General features: G+C 35.6%; 1 protein-coding gene across 1 annotated transcript in view; it reads left to right on the forward strand.

Moving 5' to 3' along the window:
• The window catches only part of side-VII (sidestep VII transmembrane protein), a 32,213-nt gene that overhangs the window by 6,986 nt on the left and 2,970 nt on the right, over positions 1 to 22,257 (forward strand). Inside the window, exons 4-14 of the mRNA XM_089706842.1 lie at positions 398 to 508; positions 1,009 to 1,212; positions 2,338 to 2,489; positions 7,317 to 7,464; positions 8,023 to 8,153; positions 10,210 to 10,369; positions 10,747 to 10,850; positions 13,806 to 13,995; positions 15,388 to 15,521; positions 18,967 to 19,147; positions 20,894 to 21,129. Of these exons, the coding sequence (XP_089562968.1) occupies positions 398 to 508; positions 1,009 to 1,212; positions 2,338 to 2,489; positions 7,317 to 7,464; positions 8,023 to 8,153; positions 10,210 to 10,369; positions 10,747 to 10,850; positions 13,806 to 13,995; positions 15,388 to 15,521; positions 18,967 to 19,147; positions 20,894 to 21,129 (1,751 nt within the window). The remainder of the gene's footprint in view (positions 1 to 397; positions 509 to 1,008; positions 1,213 to 2,337; positions 2,490 to 7,316; positions 7,465 to 8,022; positions 8,154 to 10,209; positions 10,370 to 10,746; positions 10,851 to 13,805; positions 13,996 to 15,387; positions 15,522 to 18,966; positions 19,148 to 20,893; positions 21,130 to 22,257) is intronic.

The following is a 22,257-nucleotide window of genomic DNA, read 5'->3' on the forward strand; positions in this document are numbered from 1 at the left end:
TCACTTGAGACCAACGAAAACCAGTGGCGCGTGTGATAACACCAAGGCATTAAACATGAAGCTTGCCTTTTGTTAATTATTGTACCTGAACTAATTTTGAGTTACTTGAATGCTCTTGGCATTATAAATATTAAAATTATATGCTTTTAGTAGAAATTGTAAGGATCTGGTTATGTAGATATTTATAAATTAGGTGCATTCAAACAAAGATAAACATTTTCTTGATGACTTTTTTATTTAGAAATTAAATATTCTAACGTATTGTAAACGTGATTTTATGATTAAACTATTATCCCGGAGTTTCCCACACTTTGCAGCGAGCGTGATCAAGGGTACTTTCAATTTCCAGTTATTTTCATTGTTATTTTTTGTCTATATATTATTTTCATTGTTCCAGTACCACCGAATAAGATGGTTATCACAGATGATATGGGTGACACAAAGCAGGCGATAGTGGGACCTTACGTCGAAAGCGATTCTTTCACGTTGAAATGCGATGTCTCTGGAGGTAATTTTATCTTACAAGTATTATTCAGAGTATTTCCTATAATTATATATCTATTTATTTTAATAAGAAATTGTCACGAGACACTTTGATACTATCTCAAACATGAATTACTAATTAATAATTAATGATGAATGCATTAATTAATACGTTGATAATTATCGATAAACTCCGTCTGCATTTTATCAAAATCGATAAAATTGTAATAAATTACAAGTATTATTACTACTACAAAGTTACGTAAATAGTACCTACATAATATTATATTGTTCAATAAAAATTTAATATTTATTATAAAAATAAAATATTAATAAATATTAAATTCTATCAACTCAAAACTTCAAATGTATAAGTGAGGTGTTCGAGACCGGGCGTGCAGGAAATGAATTGATTTTCCAAATCATCTGCGCATGTTATGACATCACTGACTAACTTATTACAACAATATAATATTGCTATAAAAATATTCTTCAAATTTTTTTAAAATTTTTAATTTATCCTAGGCCGACCCCGACCCTGGGTAAAATGGTACCGAGACGAAGTAGAAATGGACACACCAGTAACAGTCCTACCGGGCGGGGCAGTTCGCGGCGTGCTCCGCGTGGGACCTCTCACCCGCACGGACGTCCGCGCCACACTGACGTGTCGAGCGTCGAACCATGTGCGCGCGCATCCTATTGAAACTACCCTCACTTTGGATATGAATTGTAAGTGTTTGCATTATTGGTAATTGGTATCTTGTCGATAGAGTATGATGAATATATTATGTATGCTGTTGAGTATAATATATATTATCGTTTGCTAATATTATGTTTGTGTATGTAATTAGCAAAGTTGTTGTTCTAATTGATAATTCGTGAGTAAGTAAATCCTGTACCCATCATTGATACAACTGAAAACTAACAAAAAAATAATCATATTTTATGTTAGTTGACGGTTTAAGTATTAGTTTTATGTATACTTTTTTTCAAAATTAATTGTATTCGATAATTTATTTTCTTTCCACTTCTTATAATAAATCCAATTTACATAATTTCAAACTCATGTAAATGTAACCAATCGATTTTTAAATTTTAATTCCATTCAACTTTCTCAAATAAATAGTTTTCTTTACTAACACTGACCGAGACCCATTGAAACTATGCCCTCCCTGACCTACGACCGCACGTTTTAGCCCCACGTTATATGTTAAGCGTACGTCAAAGAGATTCTTTGTCGGTTGGATTTCAAGCAACTCTCCAGTCTTAACTATGTGCCAGAAGCACTCGCAGAGTTCTTTAAAATCTTTCGACAATTTTGACCTAAATGCCGTGATGCTAAAATGTTTTCGCTTTGCTAACGTCTCGTCGTGGGAAGTTAAGGAATATAGCTTCTTATTTTCTGCATGTATGAATATTTTTCAAGATGTTTTTACGTTGATGCCTTCGTAGTAGCTGACATGTATATTTTTGTAGCGAAATATAGTTTGTGGTTTGGAAAATTTGTTTTTCATTGTTGGGAATTAGCTAACGATGACAATACCGGATAAGTTGAATTTTTCCTAGGGTATTGATTCAGACTGATACTTAAATAGCTTACTATCCACAGAATACGACATAGAATTTTCCTATTTTCAACTGATATCAATACAAGGAGGAGGATCAATTCGACTGTACTTTTTTATTTTGTATTGTACTTCAGACTTTTGACTGGGTGCAGATTTAGATGATTCTTTTTTATTTGGAAGCTGTTTATTTGAGCCCATGTTATTCTTTTTTACTTTTGACCATTTGAAGTCAAAATATTTGTCAAACAAATGTTTCTTTTTAACAAAACTTCCCACTTGTCCCCAGTCCCCCCGCTCACAGTGCACATCCTGGGCTCGAACCAGCCGCTGTCCGCGCGGCGCCGCTACGACCTGCTCTGCCAGAGCGCCGGCTCGCGACCGCCCGCTTCCATCACGTGGTGGAAGAATGGACATAGGATTAATAATGCTAAGGAGACGGTGAGTTTGGTGTACTTGTACTACTGTGCGCAGTCCCTCCGCTCACAATGCATATGTAGAATAATTATTCATCACGTGGTGGAAGAACGGACATAGGATTAATAATGCTAAGGAGACGGTGAGTTTGGTGTACTTGTACTACTGTGCGCAGTCCCTCCGCTCACAATGCATATGTAGAATAATTATTCATCACGTGGTGGAAGAACGGACATAGGATTAATAATGCTAAGGAGACGGTAAGTTTTGTGTAGTGTACTGCTGTCCCCAGTCTCCCCGGTCATTGTGCACGTGGTGGAAGAATCCGGTGTAAGTCGGACTCGCGCACCGAATAAAACCTTTAAATTTATGTTTTTCACAATAGTTTGATATAAATTTCAGCCTGATACCTCCACGCGTTCCTGAATGAAAAGTTCATATACAGATATTTCTAGTAGATATAAATAAATACACGAATTTATGACGAGATTCCGTTTTCACTCTTTCTTTTACGCAGTTGGTTTGAAAAGGGATATTAATGTGTAAATAGACAACATTACAAAATCTCGTCGTGTATCAGAAAATTCGTTGGGATTAAATTTGAAGTTTCATGTTTCGCATTTAATTTTTCTCATAAAGAAAGCCAAAATCTATTAAACGATAAGATAAATACGCTATTTAACGAGACAATCTATTAGCAATTCTTATTTAATACGAGACAAAACAAAAGTAATAGAAAAATAATCTTCATTGCAATCTGCGATGTTTTCCCAATTTAGGCAAAACAAATTCAATTAATCATGGAGAAATACATGCTTTATCTTTGATTAAATTAATCAATCTTTAGTCCTGTCAACACCGTCCCTGAAGATTTTGGATAATGAGCTGTGAAATCAGGTTATGTTTCGGTTTTGTAACAGATTTGAGATCACATCAAAAGTATATATATAAATTTATCAAATTTATCCCATTTTCTAAATATTCTTTTTCTTAATTCTTAAACTTACATCATTTAAACTATTAGTATCTATTTACAACAACTTACATTTAAACTATTAGTATGTCTTAGGAATTTTAGTATGTTTTCTTGAATCTAGCAAAGCTTTTTGTTATCAACTCGTTTCTGAGATAACAGTGCCGTCACTTTAAAAGCAGTTTATCACGATGTTCTATCGCATGTTTTACAACAGTCTTATTTGACCATTTAGTATTATATCTGCGATTGTCAGTCAACATTTCTATTTACTAAAACACATTCCGACGTATTTTATTTGTATATGAAATTTTATCCCTTTATTCTCTCGCTTTGAAGATGAATTACATAAAATCGTATATCACTGCTCAATTACATTCGCAAGTGAATTTTCTTGATATGATATTATTGAATTTGCTTTTCGTACAATCAATGTGTTTTGTATACTGAACAGCGATTATACTATAAGCAAAAGTGTGTAGATAGGTTTTTAGCACTCCGGTAGTAATGTAATATTAGCCAGAATTGGCTTTGTCTCTCTTTCGCTAACGATAATTGAATTATGCTATTTTATTTTGACGTCTAATCGTGTATGCGTTATAGTGTGCCGTTTTCAGAGTATCTTATATCATTGCCGAACACTATGTATCTAGGTGTTTCTTTCCTTAGTTCGTAGCTGAACAGGAAATTAAATTAATTCCACACTTCCATTACCGGACGTCCTCTGTACATAAACCGATCTTTACAAAGCTAATTTTCGTCCGCGGAATTTATGGGCCAGTAATCTTTATTACCATAAGGAACAACATCACTAAAATAGGGGCACGTAAAAGTAATAAATGTAGATTGAATGGGACATTTTGCGCCTGGGGCACGCTCAGATTGCTCGTAAGGGACCCTGGCGGGAGTCTGGCTTCTTTCAAGTTTTATCTGATGCTTGTGATAATGTAGGAATCGCGGGAATACTTCGTTGACATTTTTCTGTTCAGTGGAATTCGCTTGCTGGAACTAATAACAGTGAATTTATATAAGAGTGTTTCTTACAACGTCTAAATCTTTGTCTTCATAATATGTTATGCGGATATAAGCCTTATTGTTGTATTATCAAAAGTAATTATAAGATACGTGTTATTGATATAATCTGGTAAAAACCGCATAATATAATCATAATTAATTGCACAATATTGTGTCATCGATTAGAAAATACATACATCTATATTAACAATATTCTAGGTTTCCGCCCGCGGCTTCGCCCGCGCAGTCAAAGAAAAACCCGGATAGTTCCCGTTCCCGTGGGATTTCCGGGATAGCGTCATTTTCCCGGGATAAAAAGAAGCCTATGTCCTTTCACGGGTATCAAAATATCTCCATACCAAATTTCATGAAAATTGGTTCAGTAGTTTAGACGTGATTGAGTAACAGACAGACAGACAGATTTACTTTCGCATTTATAATATTAGTATGGATAAAAAGGTAATAAGTATATTATGTTGCTAACCGTTCCTTATATTGTACCACTATAGAGATTTCGTGGAGATCGATATATTGGGAGCATTTATTGAAATCATTTTGTATGATATCAACTAAACATAATATTACCTAATTATAAGTTCTTTGGAAAATTACTAGTCTGATTTCTTTTTGTATTATTTATTATTCACTTGAAAACATCAAAGAAATTTTATGTTTCTATATTACAGTATTCACATTTTCTATGTCTATAAATCTCAGAATTAATGAAAACATCACAGGTTTATTCTCGCTTCTATAAAAGTAATAGTAGGTATTATTGTCGTTTTAAAATCTTATATATAAAATTCTCGTGTCACAATGTTAGTCTGCATACTCCTCCGAAACGGGTGGACCGATTCTAATGAAATTTTCTGTGCATATCGGGTAAGTCTGAGAATCGGCCAACATCTATTTTTCATATGTACCACGGGCGAAGCCGGGGCGGGCGGCTAGTTATATATTAAATTGATAGATCCATTTATAGGTATTCATTAAATTGTTTGTACATACTTAAATCGTACCAAAGAGTATAAAGAATTACAGAGCTTAAAACCACCTTCAATGTGTATTCATTAAAATAAATAGGCAACAGATTATCTTAAATCGATAAGGATTAGACCGAATTAATTAGTTTTTTAAGTAAACTCGCTTCAGTTTTATTTTCAAGGAGTTCGATCTACGTATTTTTTTCAGTAATGTTGTTGGTATTATTTTAATCTATAATTTATTCTATAAGAATCCACAAAAATTCCAATGAACAAGGAAAACGTACTCAATTTAAACCAAATAATTAATAAAAAGCTCAAATACACATAATATCTACTTATCTACCTACTAGGGAATCTAACCCATTACCCATACATAATAATTATTATTAGTTTAGATTTTTAATTGATTATAAAAGTATGTCGACCTTTGTTCTTAGATAATAGTTTAGGTGTAGGAAAATGCTCATTTAAATCAAAATATCCCTTCAATTTTTCCATGCAGAATTATGCATTGTATTCGAATATACAGAGAGTTATTATCATAAATCGTGTGTAAATATGATTGAATCACAACTAGAAAAATGTGATGAACACAGCAACTTACATTTTTACAAACAAGAACACATTAGTCCTCAAAATGCAAGTGCATCATTTTAAGTATTTCAATGCTGTTTTATATCATAATATGTATGTGAAACTAAAACATTTGAAATAGAACAACATCATATATCTTTCGTGAATAAAAAACACAAGCTACATACAAGTTATTAAACATTATAGATGAACACTAGCGGTCCGCCCCGGCTTCGCCCGTGGTACATATGAAAAATAGATGTTGGCCGATTCTCAGACTTACCCGATATGCACAGAAAATTTCATGAGAATCGGTCCACCCGTTTCGGAGGAGTATGCAGACTAACATTGTGACACGAGAATTTTATATATAAGATATTGCTTTAATGTTCTCACTAAGGCCATGTTGATCATTTCATGTAACATTTGATTATGTATTGTAATATCGTAATTATTAGTAAAACATGTAACACATGTAAGACAATATTGGACATAATGAAATTCTCAAAGCGATTAATTTAAACGAAGCTCTTCGCATGCCTGTTATTAATATTAATTTTAATTAAATATCAATTTATATCTTTTGAGGCGTATGTGTAGTCGTGTTTACATGGAATTTGTAATATAATATATTATAATATAATGTTTCAATAATAATAGGAAAGGCTCTTTTCCTTTGTTAATTAGAGCGATTATTATAAATAGTGAAACTGCGCTTCTGAAATACAAAACTGTATTAAATTAATTATTCAAACGATTTCCTAATACATGATATTGATAATATGGTAAAGATTGCATATTATAACTAAGGATTTTTATAATTTTGTAACTAATATTATGAATACGAATAATTTACAATTTTTGTTTCATTGATGATAGACCGATTCGTTTAATGTATATTTATATTATATGACACTGATTTAAATTAATTTTCAACCGCTTCTAAACCTTATTTTACCATTACAAAGCTGCAACTTTGATCAACTCGATAGACTTTATTGTAGACTAGCTTCCGCCCACGACTTTGTACCTACGTGCAACCTCGTTTTTCCCCGTTCCCGCAAGAATTTCGGGAAATCCTTTCTTAGCGGATGCCTACGTCCTAACATCTACCTGCATGCGAAATTTCAGCCCGATACGTCCAGTGGTTTGGGCTGTGCGTTGATAGATCACTATATCAGTCACCTTTGAGTTTTATATATATAGATTTTATTCTCCCATAGCAAATATATAAATAAGCAAGTTAAAAGTATGTAATTAAATAAATTAAATTAATTTAACTCTAGGTCATATTTTTATCAACAGTTATCAACAGACGGCAACACAACAACCTCAACAGTGTCGTTACAACTAACGAAGTCGGACGCGGGCGCGAAGCTCGCGTGTCGCGCGTCCAACCCGCAGATGCAGTCCACACCGCCCTTGGAAGATGACTGGATATTGGATATACAGTGTAAGGATTATGATAAAAGATATTTTTTATGACCTTATTTATTCAGTTCGTAATTATTCAGGGTGTAATTATGAGATATAGAGTACTTTGTTGCGGGAGAATAGTTATTCTAATGTACGTACGGAAACAAGTCTTAGTGTCCCGATTTACATTGTAAGAATGTGACTATGGAATTCTTAGTGCGGATATCACCATTTTTTTCTTGTTCATAAGAACCAGTTAAAACAACTAAAAACTAAAGCTAAGGCTACTCACACTTACAAAAAAATAATATCAACGAATATGGTAATCACTTTCTTCAGTAGACTAAAACTTAATTTAATATGAATTAGCATTAAAGTAGCTTTTTACGGATTCTGAGAGAAATAATAATGTTTGTGTGAAGGTCATATTTCCAGTAGTGTAGACTATATAGTTTTATTTAAAGACTATATTATAGTCTAGAGCTCTATATAGGGCTCACAAAGTCTGAGAACACAATGTCTAAAAGAAAACTTTGTAACAAGTAAATTGTATAGATAACTAAAAATATCAAAAAATAATATGTTTAATCCACAGATGTTCCAGAAACAGTAGTGCGGTTAGGAACGAATCTGGACCCAAAGAACATTCGAGAAGGAACAGACGTTTACTTCGATTGTATTATAAAAGCACATCCCTATGTCTACAAAGTCGAATGGCGGCATAACGTAAGTGCAAATATACGTTATTTATACATTATATTTCATTCTTTTCCCAGTTTCCTATCTAGGTCAAATCCTATTTCATATTTATAACATCACACATTTTTAATATAAATTTCTCAACAACAAGTCAATAACTGCGTTAAAAACAACCGACTTCAAACTTGCACTTGCAACATTTACAAATACAGACAAAAATGCTCATAAAATAAAAACTACTGGGCCTATCCGAATAAAATTTTTATGGGACCAATTTGACACCATCCCGCATCGAACAAAAAAAGAATCACGTAAATCGGTTCAGAAACCACGGAGTAATCGGTGTACATACATAAAAAAAAAAAAACATACCGGCCGAATTGATAACCTCCTCCTTTTTTTTGAAGTCGGTTAAAAAATACGAGTGTTTGTAAACAAACGCCAAATTCTATATCTGTATTAATAAAACATTGTCAAATTAATTCCACGCTTTGATAATACTCGAGTTCTCATAAATATTTGATTTTGCAAATAAATTGGCTATTTAAATGGTTCTTATTATGTAAATATTTGGCCCTACCGTCATCATATTCAGATTCTAATGTAAATTATTGCTGATAATTAAATGCTGTATAAATGCTTTTGATTTTTGATGGACAAACGCATATTATTACTTTGAATTGAACGTTCAACATTCCCTTTATTGGTAATGTTTTAATGTAATGGAAGTTTAAACGGAATAATTGTATAATATTACTGTTGTGATATTTGAATTTACAAAACGGGAATGTTCCTACATTTCACATCGGTTAAAATTAATAATAAGATAATGTTGTATATTATGTAAAGCTAATCTTAATTGAACCTTGATGGCTTTAAAACATAAAAATAATTATAATACATAAAAATAATTATAAAACATAAAAATAACTATTTTACACCTATAATACAATTACGTACAGATTTACTTCATTCATGTTTGTTCTAACCAATCTTATGACGTAACAAACGCGATGTCGAATTTATGCAAAATCATGATAGACCACTTAAGTAATAAGGAAATTGAAACATAATGGTCTTGATTATCAAAAAAATATCGCGTCTATTATAACAGAGTGATAAATTACATGATAATATTATTATGAAAAAAAAAATACAGCGAAAAGGATTAAATAATAAATATGTTAATAAACAAAAATATAAAGACAAACTCGGTTCAGAAGAAGGTTCAAGTTTCTATTTATCATAGTATTTATTTCAAAAAGGTGTCACTTTTCCAATAAAATAGTTTAAGTATCATACAAAACATCTTAAAGCGTCGTGACGCAAAACACACGACACAGGTGGCATGTTTCTGCACTTCGTGTGAAAGTGTCCAAAGTTTTTGCATCGTCTCAGACTTAGATATAGTCTGCGTTGTTTTACACTGTACATTGTGTAGCAGGTTGTTACACCAAACTCATTGTGAGCTAAAAGATACTAGCTAAAAACTTACTAAATAAAATATTCGAAAAAACTTACTGAAGAACTGTAAATTCATAAACTGTATTGACGATAGATTAATATTGTATGTAAACTTATCATTAGCGCTTGTTATATTTGTTATCGCCCCAGTCACGGGTTAAATTTATTTATTTATTATAGATTTGTTACTCTTGATTTTATTGGAAGCACTTGATCACGATCTCGTCCAATGGTAAGACCTTAAATGGAATGCGCTTCCCTAGCACTCTACGCTTGATCCATAAGATTGTATTCATCAGGTGCTTAATTTAATTAAAAAATTGGTTATCTGTAAAGTCGGTTTACTGGCGATAGTTGAACGTGACAACGTCCGATTGTGCTTCTTTGTCGCTCGTTCCGCGCTCTCGCTTGCACTTCAAGCCTTACATGGAACGCCTCAGAGCGAGGTAACGCCGCATGAGTCATGTTTTTGTGTGCAGCTGGCTCTATCGAATTATAAGACGTTGTCACGTCAAAACTTTTCAATATCATCTTATTCTTGTTTGACTTAATCCATTACAAAAACAATTTTATGATTATCCTATAACATTGTTATTTACCAATCTTATAATATTTCTAGGGCAAGATGCTCAGCCACAACGTGGGGCACGGCATCATCATCAGCAACCAGTCTCTAGTACTACAAGGTGTTGGCCGCAGTACTGCGGGCAACTACACCTGTGTGGGGTTCAACGCGGAGGGCGATGGGGAAAGCAAACCCTTCACTCTTGATGTGCTTTGTGAGTTCACCATGGTGATCGTTACGTTCATAATGATCGTCATCATCATTAACACCAACAAGATCAAATTAATCACTTTCGTCAAAATATTCACTACCATAATAAACATCAACACAATATTTAACATACATATAAATATACTAAACTGAAAATACAGCAACCCACTTTATCCCTAACTAAATAAGGGTCAATGTTGCAGATTCATTACAAAGCTCCTTAAAAGCGAACACACAACAAAGAACCTTATCCCAACATAAATAAGCGCCAATGTTGCAACGCACTATAAAGCCCCTTACAACGCAAACTTATGCTCATACATGTCAAAGCTCACACAATAAGCGACCTTATCCCCATACAAATAAGCTCCACTATCGCAGACGCGCCGACGTGCCGCAGCGCGCAGCAGCGCGTGCACGGCGTGGCCAAGCAGGAGCGCGCGCACATCACCTGCCATGTGGACGCCAACCCGCCGCTCGTCACTGTGAGTGCACTAGTATAGATAGCTAAATAGATATTATGTGCAACTAAATTAAATAAATAGATATAAACTTGAGATTATTCCATTATTATTATACAACGAATTGCTGTTTCATTACTACTTTATCTATACCAATAATAAAATTGTCTATTTGTAATATAAAAATAACTACTTAATACTCGGTATATCGGTCTAGCACAATTTTTTTGACACGCTCCCGAATGGCTATACTAAAAAAGGTAATTTTCTGAATGTAATTAATCTAAATGAAAGAGAAAATTTATTACAGTTAAAAAAAATCCTATGAAATAAAGTTATAGTTGAAATGTTGTCTCATACACATTACGTGCAAAGTATAAAAATATGAGCGTCAGTTCTTATACTTTAAATTTAATTTTTAATATAAAAAAACATGATAGTTAATAATTGCTTTTCCGTAGCAATTAGATTCGTATATATGCTCTGCTACGGTTGCTACGAAGCGCTACGAAAGGCTTCTAATTAACGCTAACCAGTATCCCGATGTGCATTCAATGTGTTTTTTAACATTTTTACTGAAACTAATGCAGTGAACTTATAATATACATATAATTTTAGCAGCAAATTTTAATGCTAAAACACTTCTAATATAATGTTATATGACAATAGTAAACAATATTAACGTAGAGCTTTACAAAAATGCAGTTTAGCAGCATTAGAATTCAATCAGTGTTTTACAAAAAATTACTTACATTGAAATATATGGTTCAGAACGCTCTATAACACTAAAACATTACTAGAGTTACAAATTCGAGCATTTACTAACGGAAGCAAGAAGTTTCATAGTAAAACATATAACTATTGGTCAACGGCCTTGCAAAATGCATCACTACCATTGAAATAAAATATGAGTCAGCACGCTCTATAACACTAGAACATAAGAAGCAATGTAACATGTTGCAAATTCGAATTATTAATGTATATTAACAACCTATGTGTTATCTTAATTTAAAAAAATAGCAATTAATGTTGAGTGGTTCACAAAAAATGCATCACTTACATTGAAGTATATGACTCAGCTCACTCAATAACACTAGAACATTAAGCCGGGTATCCACTTAGGTTCGCCGTGGATTGCGAACAATGTGTGCTCCGCGAACGTGAACGTGTATAGTGTACACACTTAGGCTGCAACATCAGTGCTCCTGTCGGAGCGCTAAATTCCGCGCTCCGGTCTCCAGTAGACACACGACAGACGGTCGGTGCAAACATGCCGCCTCCAGAATTAGTAGGAAGTGCAGCTTATATTTTGATACCTTATATTGTGATGGAATACAAACAACCTCCTCAATTTTGGCAAGGTAATATGAATAAGGGAAGAAGAAATAATGAAATAATGCATATATTCATCATTTCATCGGACCACTCCATGTTCGCGAACTTAACAAACACACGCTCGCGTCCACGAACAAACTGCGCTCCCCTTTGAGTTCGCGCAAAAAACCGCTTCCGGAGCGCTCCGCCGTGCTCCGATCGTGCTCCAGTCGCGCTCCGCGATCACGACGTATCCATTATGTTTGGTTTGCGGAGCGGGCGCGTTCGCAAACCACGGCGAACCTAAGTGGATACCCGGCTTTAGAAGCAATGTATGTTGCAAGTTCGAATTATCGTTAATTAGCCGAGTACGGGGCACGTACAATACGACTCGTGTGCAAACACTAAGCCAAGTTGCGAGTTGGAAAGTAATTAATGACTTGGTAAAGAACTGCTTAGTGTTGTGGACAACATTCGTTGATACGATTACGGGAAGTTTTGCTGTCGTCTGTTTCACGTCAATATCTGTACTTGTGTCTTTATTGATTGTGAAAGAGTATTATTCTTTTCTATATAAACAACTTGGTGAATGAAATAAAGAATTATTAAGCTATTGCATAGCTTTTATCACAGACTTTGAGCGCGGCGACCGAATGTAAAAATTCCATAACGAAAAAACCTAACACACCCCACTCCAACCAGCACAGCGATGCGATGCTATGCAATACCGCGGCAGTCATCGAGTGCCACACGTATTTTTATTAAAATAATTCTATTAAAAGCTGGCAAATACGTTATTTCCTATTAAAAATGGTTTAATTTGGTCTCGTTTAATTAATAAGCTTCGACCAGTATTATTTCTACGTTTTGTTGTGAATTTGTTTTTCTTGCACTTAAGCTTTAATTAATTAGGAGTTAACAAAAGAGCGGATCGTTCAAAACAAATTAAATCAGTATTATGAAGCGTGTTCTTTGTTCTTTTTTTATCTTGATCTTGTTTCTTTTTTATATCATTTGCACTCAAGTTCAAATAAAATAAGTTTACAACATTAAATTGTTCCAATGCAATTAAGATCGACCTTTTCATAGTTTGGTTACATAAGTTTTTGGGATCGATTTTTTCCTAGATTTTTTAGCATTTTTTTATGTTATAATAATATGAAGAGGAATTATTTATGTTTTCGTATGTTATTTGTAATATTTTCTACAAAAAATACTGAACCGATATCAAAAATTCTTACACTAGCTGAAAGCAACATTTCTACTGAGACACAGACTATATTTTGATTCGTTTTTATCCCTGGTCTGTGGACTGGGGCGAGCGTCTAGTTTTATATGTAAGTTCTATGCTGAAGCAGGAGTTTTGATCGCGTCGCGTATAGCATAGCGTCATTTATTCCGTTACTTACACTATGGACTCACGCTCACCTATACTAATATTATAAAGAGGAAAGGTTTGTATACAGTATGTATGGTTTTCACGCATAAACTACTGAACCGATTATAATAAAATTTAGCACACATATAGAGGGTAACTTGGATTAACACATAGGATAGGTTTTATCCTGGAAACCCCACGGGAACGGGAACTATGCGGGTTTTCCTTTGAAAACGCGGGCGAATAAGTAGTGTAGGATATAAATTTATGTTGTAATATATCAACAGTTCCGCTGGACGTTCAACAACACGGCGAACAGCAACGAAGTGAGCGACACGTACATATCGCGGTCGGGCACGAGCTCCACGGTGACGTACACGCCGCACACGGAGATGGACTACGGCACGCTGCTGTGCTTCGCGCGCAACCGCATCGGCGACCAGCGCGTGCCCTGCGTGTATCACATCATAGCGGCCGGTGAGTTAACAATAAATAATAACTTTATTGACGTGACAAAGTCTTATAATTCGATAGAACCGGCTGCACGCACGAAAAAACATGACTCATGCGGCATTACCTCACGCTGAGGCGTTCCATGTCTTGAAGTGCAAGCGAGAGCGCGGAACGAGCGACAAAGAAGCACAATCGGACGTTGTCACGTTCAACTATTGTCAGTAAACCGAGTTTACAGCCAACAATTTTTTTTTTAAATATTAGATACATGTAAAATTGAAAACCCTCCCACACTAGGAGCAGCAGCTCTCGTTGTGTGCAGCTGTGTAGCTCACTGCATACAACGAAGTGAGCGACACGTTCATATCGTGCTCTACTAGTACAAGCTACGTACAAGCTACGTATTAGCTACGTACAAGCTACGCACTAGCTACGTACTAGCTACGTATTAGCTATGTACTAGCTACGTATGAGCACGACATATAGATAGAACCAGTAGGGAAACTTCATACAAAGCAGCAAGCGTTTTTTGCGAGAATCGTGGGTATTATGACAATTGACAGATATAAGAATACCCTTGTGATTCTCGTAAACACGCTTGCTTGTGTGCGTGAGCCATTTCTAACGTTTGTAAGAAGTTTCCCAGTAGACCAGTAGGTTGTATCTGTATATTGTGGTATTAGCTACTTATTAGCTACGAACTAGCTACGTACAAGCTACGTAGAAACTACCGTACGTACTAGCTACGAACTAGCTACGTACAAGCTACGTAGAACGTGTAACTAAAATTTCTGTATCTCTAGCTAACTTCACTGTACAAGTTATTTTTTTTTTTTATAAAATATACCAAATTCCTGCCAAGCAATACAAACTAGTAAGTTATTTTTAAATCACGCCAACTGAATGGGATTTGAAATTTAACACATGGACCGGTTTCCTGGTTTCCTCATATCCTATTACTTTTTATCCCGAATCCTTATAATTTTCCCCTGGGATCGTATAAAATTCCTTCTAAAACACGACAATACTTATACGTATGTACGTGAAAATGATTTGGACAGTGAATTCGAACTTTCGCTGATCCGTTTTCCTCTTGTAAAAGCTTTTTTACGCGTTCGCTCTTATCAAATTGATTTCTTATTATAACTCAAACATTTTATTGCTTATTAAGTCACGAAGAATTTTGTTAAGTTAGAATAAAGATAAAAGTTAATCTAATTCTATATTTGTTACAGGATGTAAGATTACATATTTTGGGACTTGTCCAATTAATTCGATTGTTGAAGGTTTAATTAAAAATAAATAATAAAACTACTTAAATATTTAGTATATGAAAATTCATAAATATTTTTACAAAATCTGAAAAATAAATATCAGTAACTTTCTAGTACTTTAATATATATTTTTTTTATCTAGGTCGACCGGATCAGGTCCACAACTGCACAGTGGTGAACGCATCTCTAACATCATTCGGTGTTCGATGCTCGGAAGGGTTCAACGGAGGCATGCCACAGTCCTTTCTTCTAGAAGTTAGAGAAATTGTAACGCAGGTAATTAATACAAATTTAGTATTATTATGTTATTGATTGTAGAATAATTGAAAATGGTAAATTTATATTCGATTGTAAAAAAATACCTTTATACTAGACAGGAACTATTTGCCAACGTCTTCAGCGCAGTACCCTGCTTCATAGCAGCGGGTCTGGGTTGTGGCATATATACACATTACACACACACAAGCAGCAAATATTATGCAGTGCCCCGTTTTACAGTGGTGGCATTCATACATAAAAATATACACACAACAACCTTACTAATCAATTTAAATACAAGTTGTCACAGTCACAAACACTGTTGTTAACAACATGTTACACCAACAGGAGCTAGTCGCCAACGTGTCCAGCGCGGTCCCCTGCTTCACCGCCGCGGGTCTGTCCGCGACCGCACGTACAGATACACAACTACACACACACAAAACACTCTCTTTAAGACGATACACAAAAAAAAATCCACTGCTTGGCGGGCGGAGTCTAATAGCTCGCTATCGCGAACGCGGGTGTGCGCGAAGTCATTCTTGCAAACTCGCCGCGCTGCCGCTGGCCGACTCGGGACAAACATGTATGGAGTCGTCATACAGTTATAATATTGTTATACATTTATTCAATTGTTGATTTATTGGTTTTATTTTCTTGCTTATAAACAAATAATCTTCTTTCCAACAACTACTTAGACATTATTAATAATTATTATTATTTCGTAATGTTTACTTTATTACAAAATAATACAGGTTATAAATAATCTTTAAAATAACAAAAAATATTGTTACTCTGAAAAAATGAAATGGTAATCAATAACGCGGACTACTGAATTGATTTAGATAGAATTTGATGCTGACGTAGATATTACATCATGCCCAGAAATGAAAGGTACTATTTCTGAAAGAAGTTATAAACCCTAATTCTTCTCAGTCAAAGTCAAGAGTGGAAGATATCACTAATACAGTAAAACTGATGCGAAACTTTGGATGTTAATTTGTATATTTTTTTGTTAGTTGTTACTTAATCACGTCAAGACTACATTACCAATTTTGACAAGTCAATAACTGCGTTAAAAACAACCGACTTCAAACTTGCACTTGCAACATTTACAAATACAGACAAAAATGCTCATAAAATTAAAACTACTGGGCCTATCCGAATAAAATTTTTATGGGACCAATTCGACACCATCCCGCATCGAACAAAAAAAGAATCACGTAAATCGGTTCAGAAACCACGGAGTAATCGGTGTACATACATAAAAAAAAACATACCGGCCGAATTGATAACCTCCTCCTTTTTTTGAAGTCGGTTAATAAAATATAGCTAATTGCCTGGATTTACACATAGGATACTTTTTATCCGAACTGAACACTTCTGTGGGATAAAACAGGATTCACGATATAACCTAATTCCAAGCGGGCAAAGCCGCGGTCGGAATGATATTTTTTTAAATAGAAAAATTGTTTTAAAAAAAACACAAAATATATTGACGCATGTATTTATTTTTTGCACTCTATTATAATTGTAATTATTCATTACAAATAATCAAAATAAAATAGCCAGAACAAAGTTAGGCCCTGGTAGGGTAGGTAGGCAGGTACAGCAATGTGAGACGAACACTGGCTTATTTATACCAATAATAATGTATTATAAACATTAAATTAAGTTTACAACAAAAATACATAATATTAGCTAATCTGAAAACGAATCAACCAATCATCCCACAACAATGAAATGTGCACACAAATATTCATCCAAATCGGTTCATGTGATTAGGAGGAGTGACTGCAGCGCCATCTTCCGGGCCCAATTGTGTTTCCAGATCACCCAGGAACTCAATTTAATATACTTACACAAAATTTTTCGAAATTAAAACTCACATTACTATGTAAATATGAATATAAACCTGTTTTAGTACTAAGCAATTTCCCGCACAGGTGTAGTAAGTATAAATGAAATAAATATCAACATCAAATTCTTTATACAACATACTTATCTACCACCTACTAAGAAATGTAATTCTTGAAATTTTTTCGTATTTTTTTTAAATATAATACTACTCCAATGAGCTCCTGTTCCATATCACGTCCGCCATACTTCCACTAGGTTCACCATGATTTTTTATTTCTTTGCACTTTGTTGCTTTTTGCTAAAAATGGAATCATGCGATAAAACCAGTAGAACGTTGATAACATACATTTTTGACTGAATAAAGGTACTTACGAAGGAGTGGGTTCACATTGTGAACAATCAGTGGGTTTATTTTCCTTCTGGATTCCGGATTTCTGAAAAGATTATCTATGCTATAAATGAAAAAAATCTTACACATTCGTTATGTACTTAAAACAGGGGTACATATCAAACATCGTCTATAATACAATTATCATCAAATTTAAAATAAAACCAACTTCTTCATTAATTTGTTCCAATTGTAAGCATTCTTTTTTCTCCAACCTTTATGTTTCTTCTTCTTATTTTCTTTATTGTCCCCATTTGTCTCATTTTGTCACCCTTTTTTACGATTGCGCGAGCGACACAAGTTCCCCGTGTGACGGCCGTAGCGGGAATGACTCGTGCAGCGATCGGGGTAGGAAGGTACAGGGCGGCTCTCGCTATATTGGCTGGTCGCGCGCTAATTTCAAGTATTTCTTGTTTATTTCAAAACCATCGCATATTTCAAAATTCTAAATCGGTAGACGTATAGGTTGTATATTTTATAGTTAATATCCAAAAAGTCGTAACTTTACGTTTGTTATTTTGAAGATGCCAGAGATTATAAAAAAATAACAATGAGAACTTTGTATTTTTTTTCTATCGAGAAAATATCATGGAATCATGTTTCTAAAACGGTAGACGTATTGTGTTACTATTGAACTTTCTTGTCAAGAATTTTCATCACGGCAACTTTAATAATATAAAAATTACGAAGGTTTGAAAAGGGCCGTAAATGTTAGAAAAATTAATTCATCACCTTAATGTCATCACGCTATCCATAGGAGTTAGTCACGAACGTATCCGGCGTCGTCCCACGCTTCACGTGGGTCTGGGTTGTGACATACACACGCACATAATATACACACACAAGCAACAAAAAAGACGTGTGGCACTCGGGGACTGCCGCGGTAAAGCTATTGCATGCTATGCCTTCAAGCCACACCTCCGAGCCCGTCGGAATGGGGAGCGTGAGGTTTTTCGTTACTAAATTTCTGGATTCGGTCCCCGCGCTCAAGGCCCGCGATAGAAGCTATGCTATTGCATAGCTAGCATTGCATTACGTTCCTGTGGATGTCGTGTTATAAGCTATTGCTTAATAACACGACATCCACAGGAACTAGTAGCACACTAGCAACCTGATGAGCGCCGTTCCCACACACACACAAGTGTTGTGTACACTTGTGTGTGTGTGGGAACACACACGCAAACAAGTATCTCTAACTACAAGTAACACCAACAGGAGCTAGTCGCCAACGTATCGAGCGCAGTGCCCCGCTTCACCGCAGCGGGTCTGTCCGCGGGTCGCACGTACGCAGCGGCGGTGGTCGCGTTCAACGCGAAGGGCCGCGCGGAGCCCGCGCCGCTGCGGGTCAACACGCTGCGCCCGCCTGAGAAGCACCATGTGCATGATAAGAGCTTGGGTGAGATAGCATCTGTTTGTAATATACATATTATAGGGCTTCTGTTTAATTATGTTAATTTTGGTGTGACCACTATAAAAAAAAGACGTGTGGCACTCGGGGACTGCCGCGGTAAGGCTATTGCATGCTATGCCTTCAAGCCACACCTTCGAGCCCGTCGGAGTGGGGAGCGTGAGGTTTTATCGTTACGGAATTTCTCGATTCGGTCCCCGCGCTCAAGGCCCGCGATAGAAGCTATGCAATAGCTTTATAATATAATCTTAAAACGTAAGGGAACGCTATGGCTATTCCGGCTGTGTATAACTAAGAATATAAACATAGGTATAGTTGAAAAATAATATTTTTACAGTGAAACTTCTTTAGGCGCGTTAAGAGTAAAATTTCAAGGTCACGTCACGTCATGGAGTAAGGCAACGATTTTAGTAGCTTTGAATCTTACCAAAGAAGTTTCACTTCTGACACATGTGCTCGGCACACACGCTTTTTTAAAATAGTTATCATCCTTTGAGCAAACGATAATTTAATTAATCAATGTATGCAAAATTATTGGTCCACTGCACAAGCAGGACAAAAGTTTAAGTTTCAACGCAACTACTTACACACTACTTTAGCCAAAAATATGTTTAACAACTTACCCGTCAAGAGCCAGGATGAAGGACAGCGTAACTTAATATTGCATATAACAAATAATTTTGAACACAAAGTAATAAGATACGTGGTACGTGCATGACAAGAGCTCGAGTAAAGTGATTTATTGCTGTGGACTACCGATGTGTCTTGTGATATTTAAACACGTATTTTTATATTATATATGTCCACGAGTATGAACGACTAAAGCTTAGATTTCAGGGTAATTTGTTATTTCACACTAGAAGGTTAGAGCTGGTACAGTAGGGAGAAAATATTTTGTTTTATTTTATTACTTGTATAGTCAGGAATACGACAGAAAAAGTTAACTTCAATGAAGCTCGAGAAATAGAATAATTATCGCAAATTAAATTTCCATCTGCCTTGCTGTTAACTATAAGGCTTGTTACATGAATCACAATATCATGTGGTCTTAAATATCTACATACATTCGATTAAATTTATATTATTCAATAATGTCCCGCCCATCTTCCACAAGTCTCAACTCATTGTATATCTAAAACTTAAAAATGACAATTAAAATCATTGTTTCAAAACTTTTATAACAAAATTATCTCATTCAACTGTTTATTCATCCATAAACTAAATTATTATTCGAGCTCCTACTATATTATTACGCTTCTAAAATTTTGACTGGATTCCTGTGACTGTTGCCAAGAGTTTCGTTTTTATGATGTAATTTCAAACTTGGCGAAATATATTTTGCACAATGACGTCAAAATTTGTACAGTGTAGAATAACTTCCGTGTCAAAATAAGTGTAACAATGTTCGTAACGATAATGTTTCATATGAAAATAAATACATTATTTTCAATCGAATATCTCTTCTTCTCTTCCTTAAATAAGAAAGACACTCACTACGGAAAAGGACATCCCACGTCAGCTAATTTCATCTTGTAACTATAAAAAACGAACTAACTTGCGAAGAACTCTCAAACTATTTCCATCTCTATAAAACATGTACATAAATACTATTGATATGAAAAAAAATCTCTATTCTCTCTTTTATTGTTGACTATTTCGCTATCGTTTATAAGATATATTTGTTTGTATATCTGTATGAATTGTCTCCTTACACTCATATTATGTCACACACAGACCTCCCACGCACCGCGTTCCAACTATCAGGCGCAATGTCTGCCGCAGTAGGTGGAGGTGGGGCACTCATCATCCTAGTACTAGCCCTAGCGGTGGGCGCGAGACTTCGCTGCGGACAACGCAAACCACGGGCACCGCTAGCACCTGCGTCACCGGATAAGTTGCGGGATAAGGAGGATAGTGAGACGGATGATCGTAATCCGGATATTATACCCGCTGATACGGAGCATTTACAGGTGAGTTTGTGTTGGTAGGGAGGACTTACAGTGATTATGTTGCCTGGGTAGATGGTAGAGAGGAATAGGTATGTGTATGTTACTGTATTATAGAGGAAAAGGTATGTTACTGTATTAGGGGCAGGGTGCTATAGTATTTGCACTAGCGGTGGGCGCATGACTCCATTGTGGACAACGCAAGCCACGGGCACCGCTAGCACCTGCGTCACCGGATAAGTTGCGGGATAAGGAGGATAGTGAGACGGATGATCGTAATCCGGATATTATACCCGCTGATACGGAGCATTTACAGGTGAGTTTGTGTTGGTAGGGAGGACTTACAGTGATTATGTTGCCTGGGTAGTTGGTAGAGAGGAATAGGGATGTTACTGTATTAGGGGCAGGGTGCTATAGTATTTGCACTAGCGGTGGGCGCATGACTCCGATGTGGACAACGCAAGCTACGCCCACATTTAGCACCTGCTTCACTGGATAAACTAAGGGATAAGGAAGATAGTGAAACGGATGACCGTAATCCGAATATTATACCAGCTGATACGGAGCATTTACAGGTTAGTTATGTTGGTAGAGAGGAATAGGTAGGTATATCGCCGTAGTAGACAGAAGCTTTAATAATCCTAGTACTAGCCCTAGCGGTGGGCGCGAGACTTCGCTGCGGACAGCGCAAGCCACGTGCACCGCTAGCACCTGCGTCTCCAGATAAACTGAGGGATAAGGAAGATAGTGAGACGGATGATCGCAACCCAGATATTATACCCGCTGATAGGGAGCATTTACAGGTGAGTTTGTGTTGGTAGTGAGGACTTGCAGTTAGGCATGTCGCTGTAGTTGGCGGAGGAAAGACTTTCATCCTCGTACTCGCGGAGGGCGCGCGGTGAATTTAGATATTTTTAATATATTTTGATACTCCCTGATATAAAGCATTTGCAGGTGAGTTGTTGTGTGATAGGGAGGACTTGCAGGGTGTGTGGGTAACCGTTGATATGCCTATTTATAGGGTAAAAAATGGAAGATGGAAATGTTGTAGCCATTTAAACGAATCACTTGAAGGTATGGGTTGCCAAGTAAATCGTACCAAATGATACGAATATTGAAATTGTCATATCTAGATAAACTTCCAGATAAACT

Source organism: Colias philodice, chromosome 18, assembly GCF_061535455.1.
Source record: "Colias philodice isolate Cphi_HAF_F1 chromosome 18, ilColPhil1 Martin Lab GWU primary, whole genome shotgun sequence".
Taxonomy (NCBI): domain Eukaryota; kingdom Metazoa; phylum Arthropoda; class Insecta; order Lepidoptera; family Pieridae; genus Colias; species Colias philodice.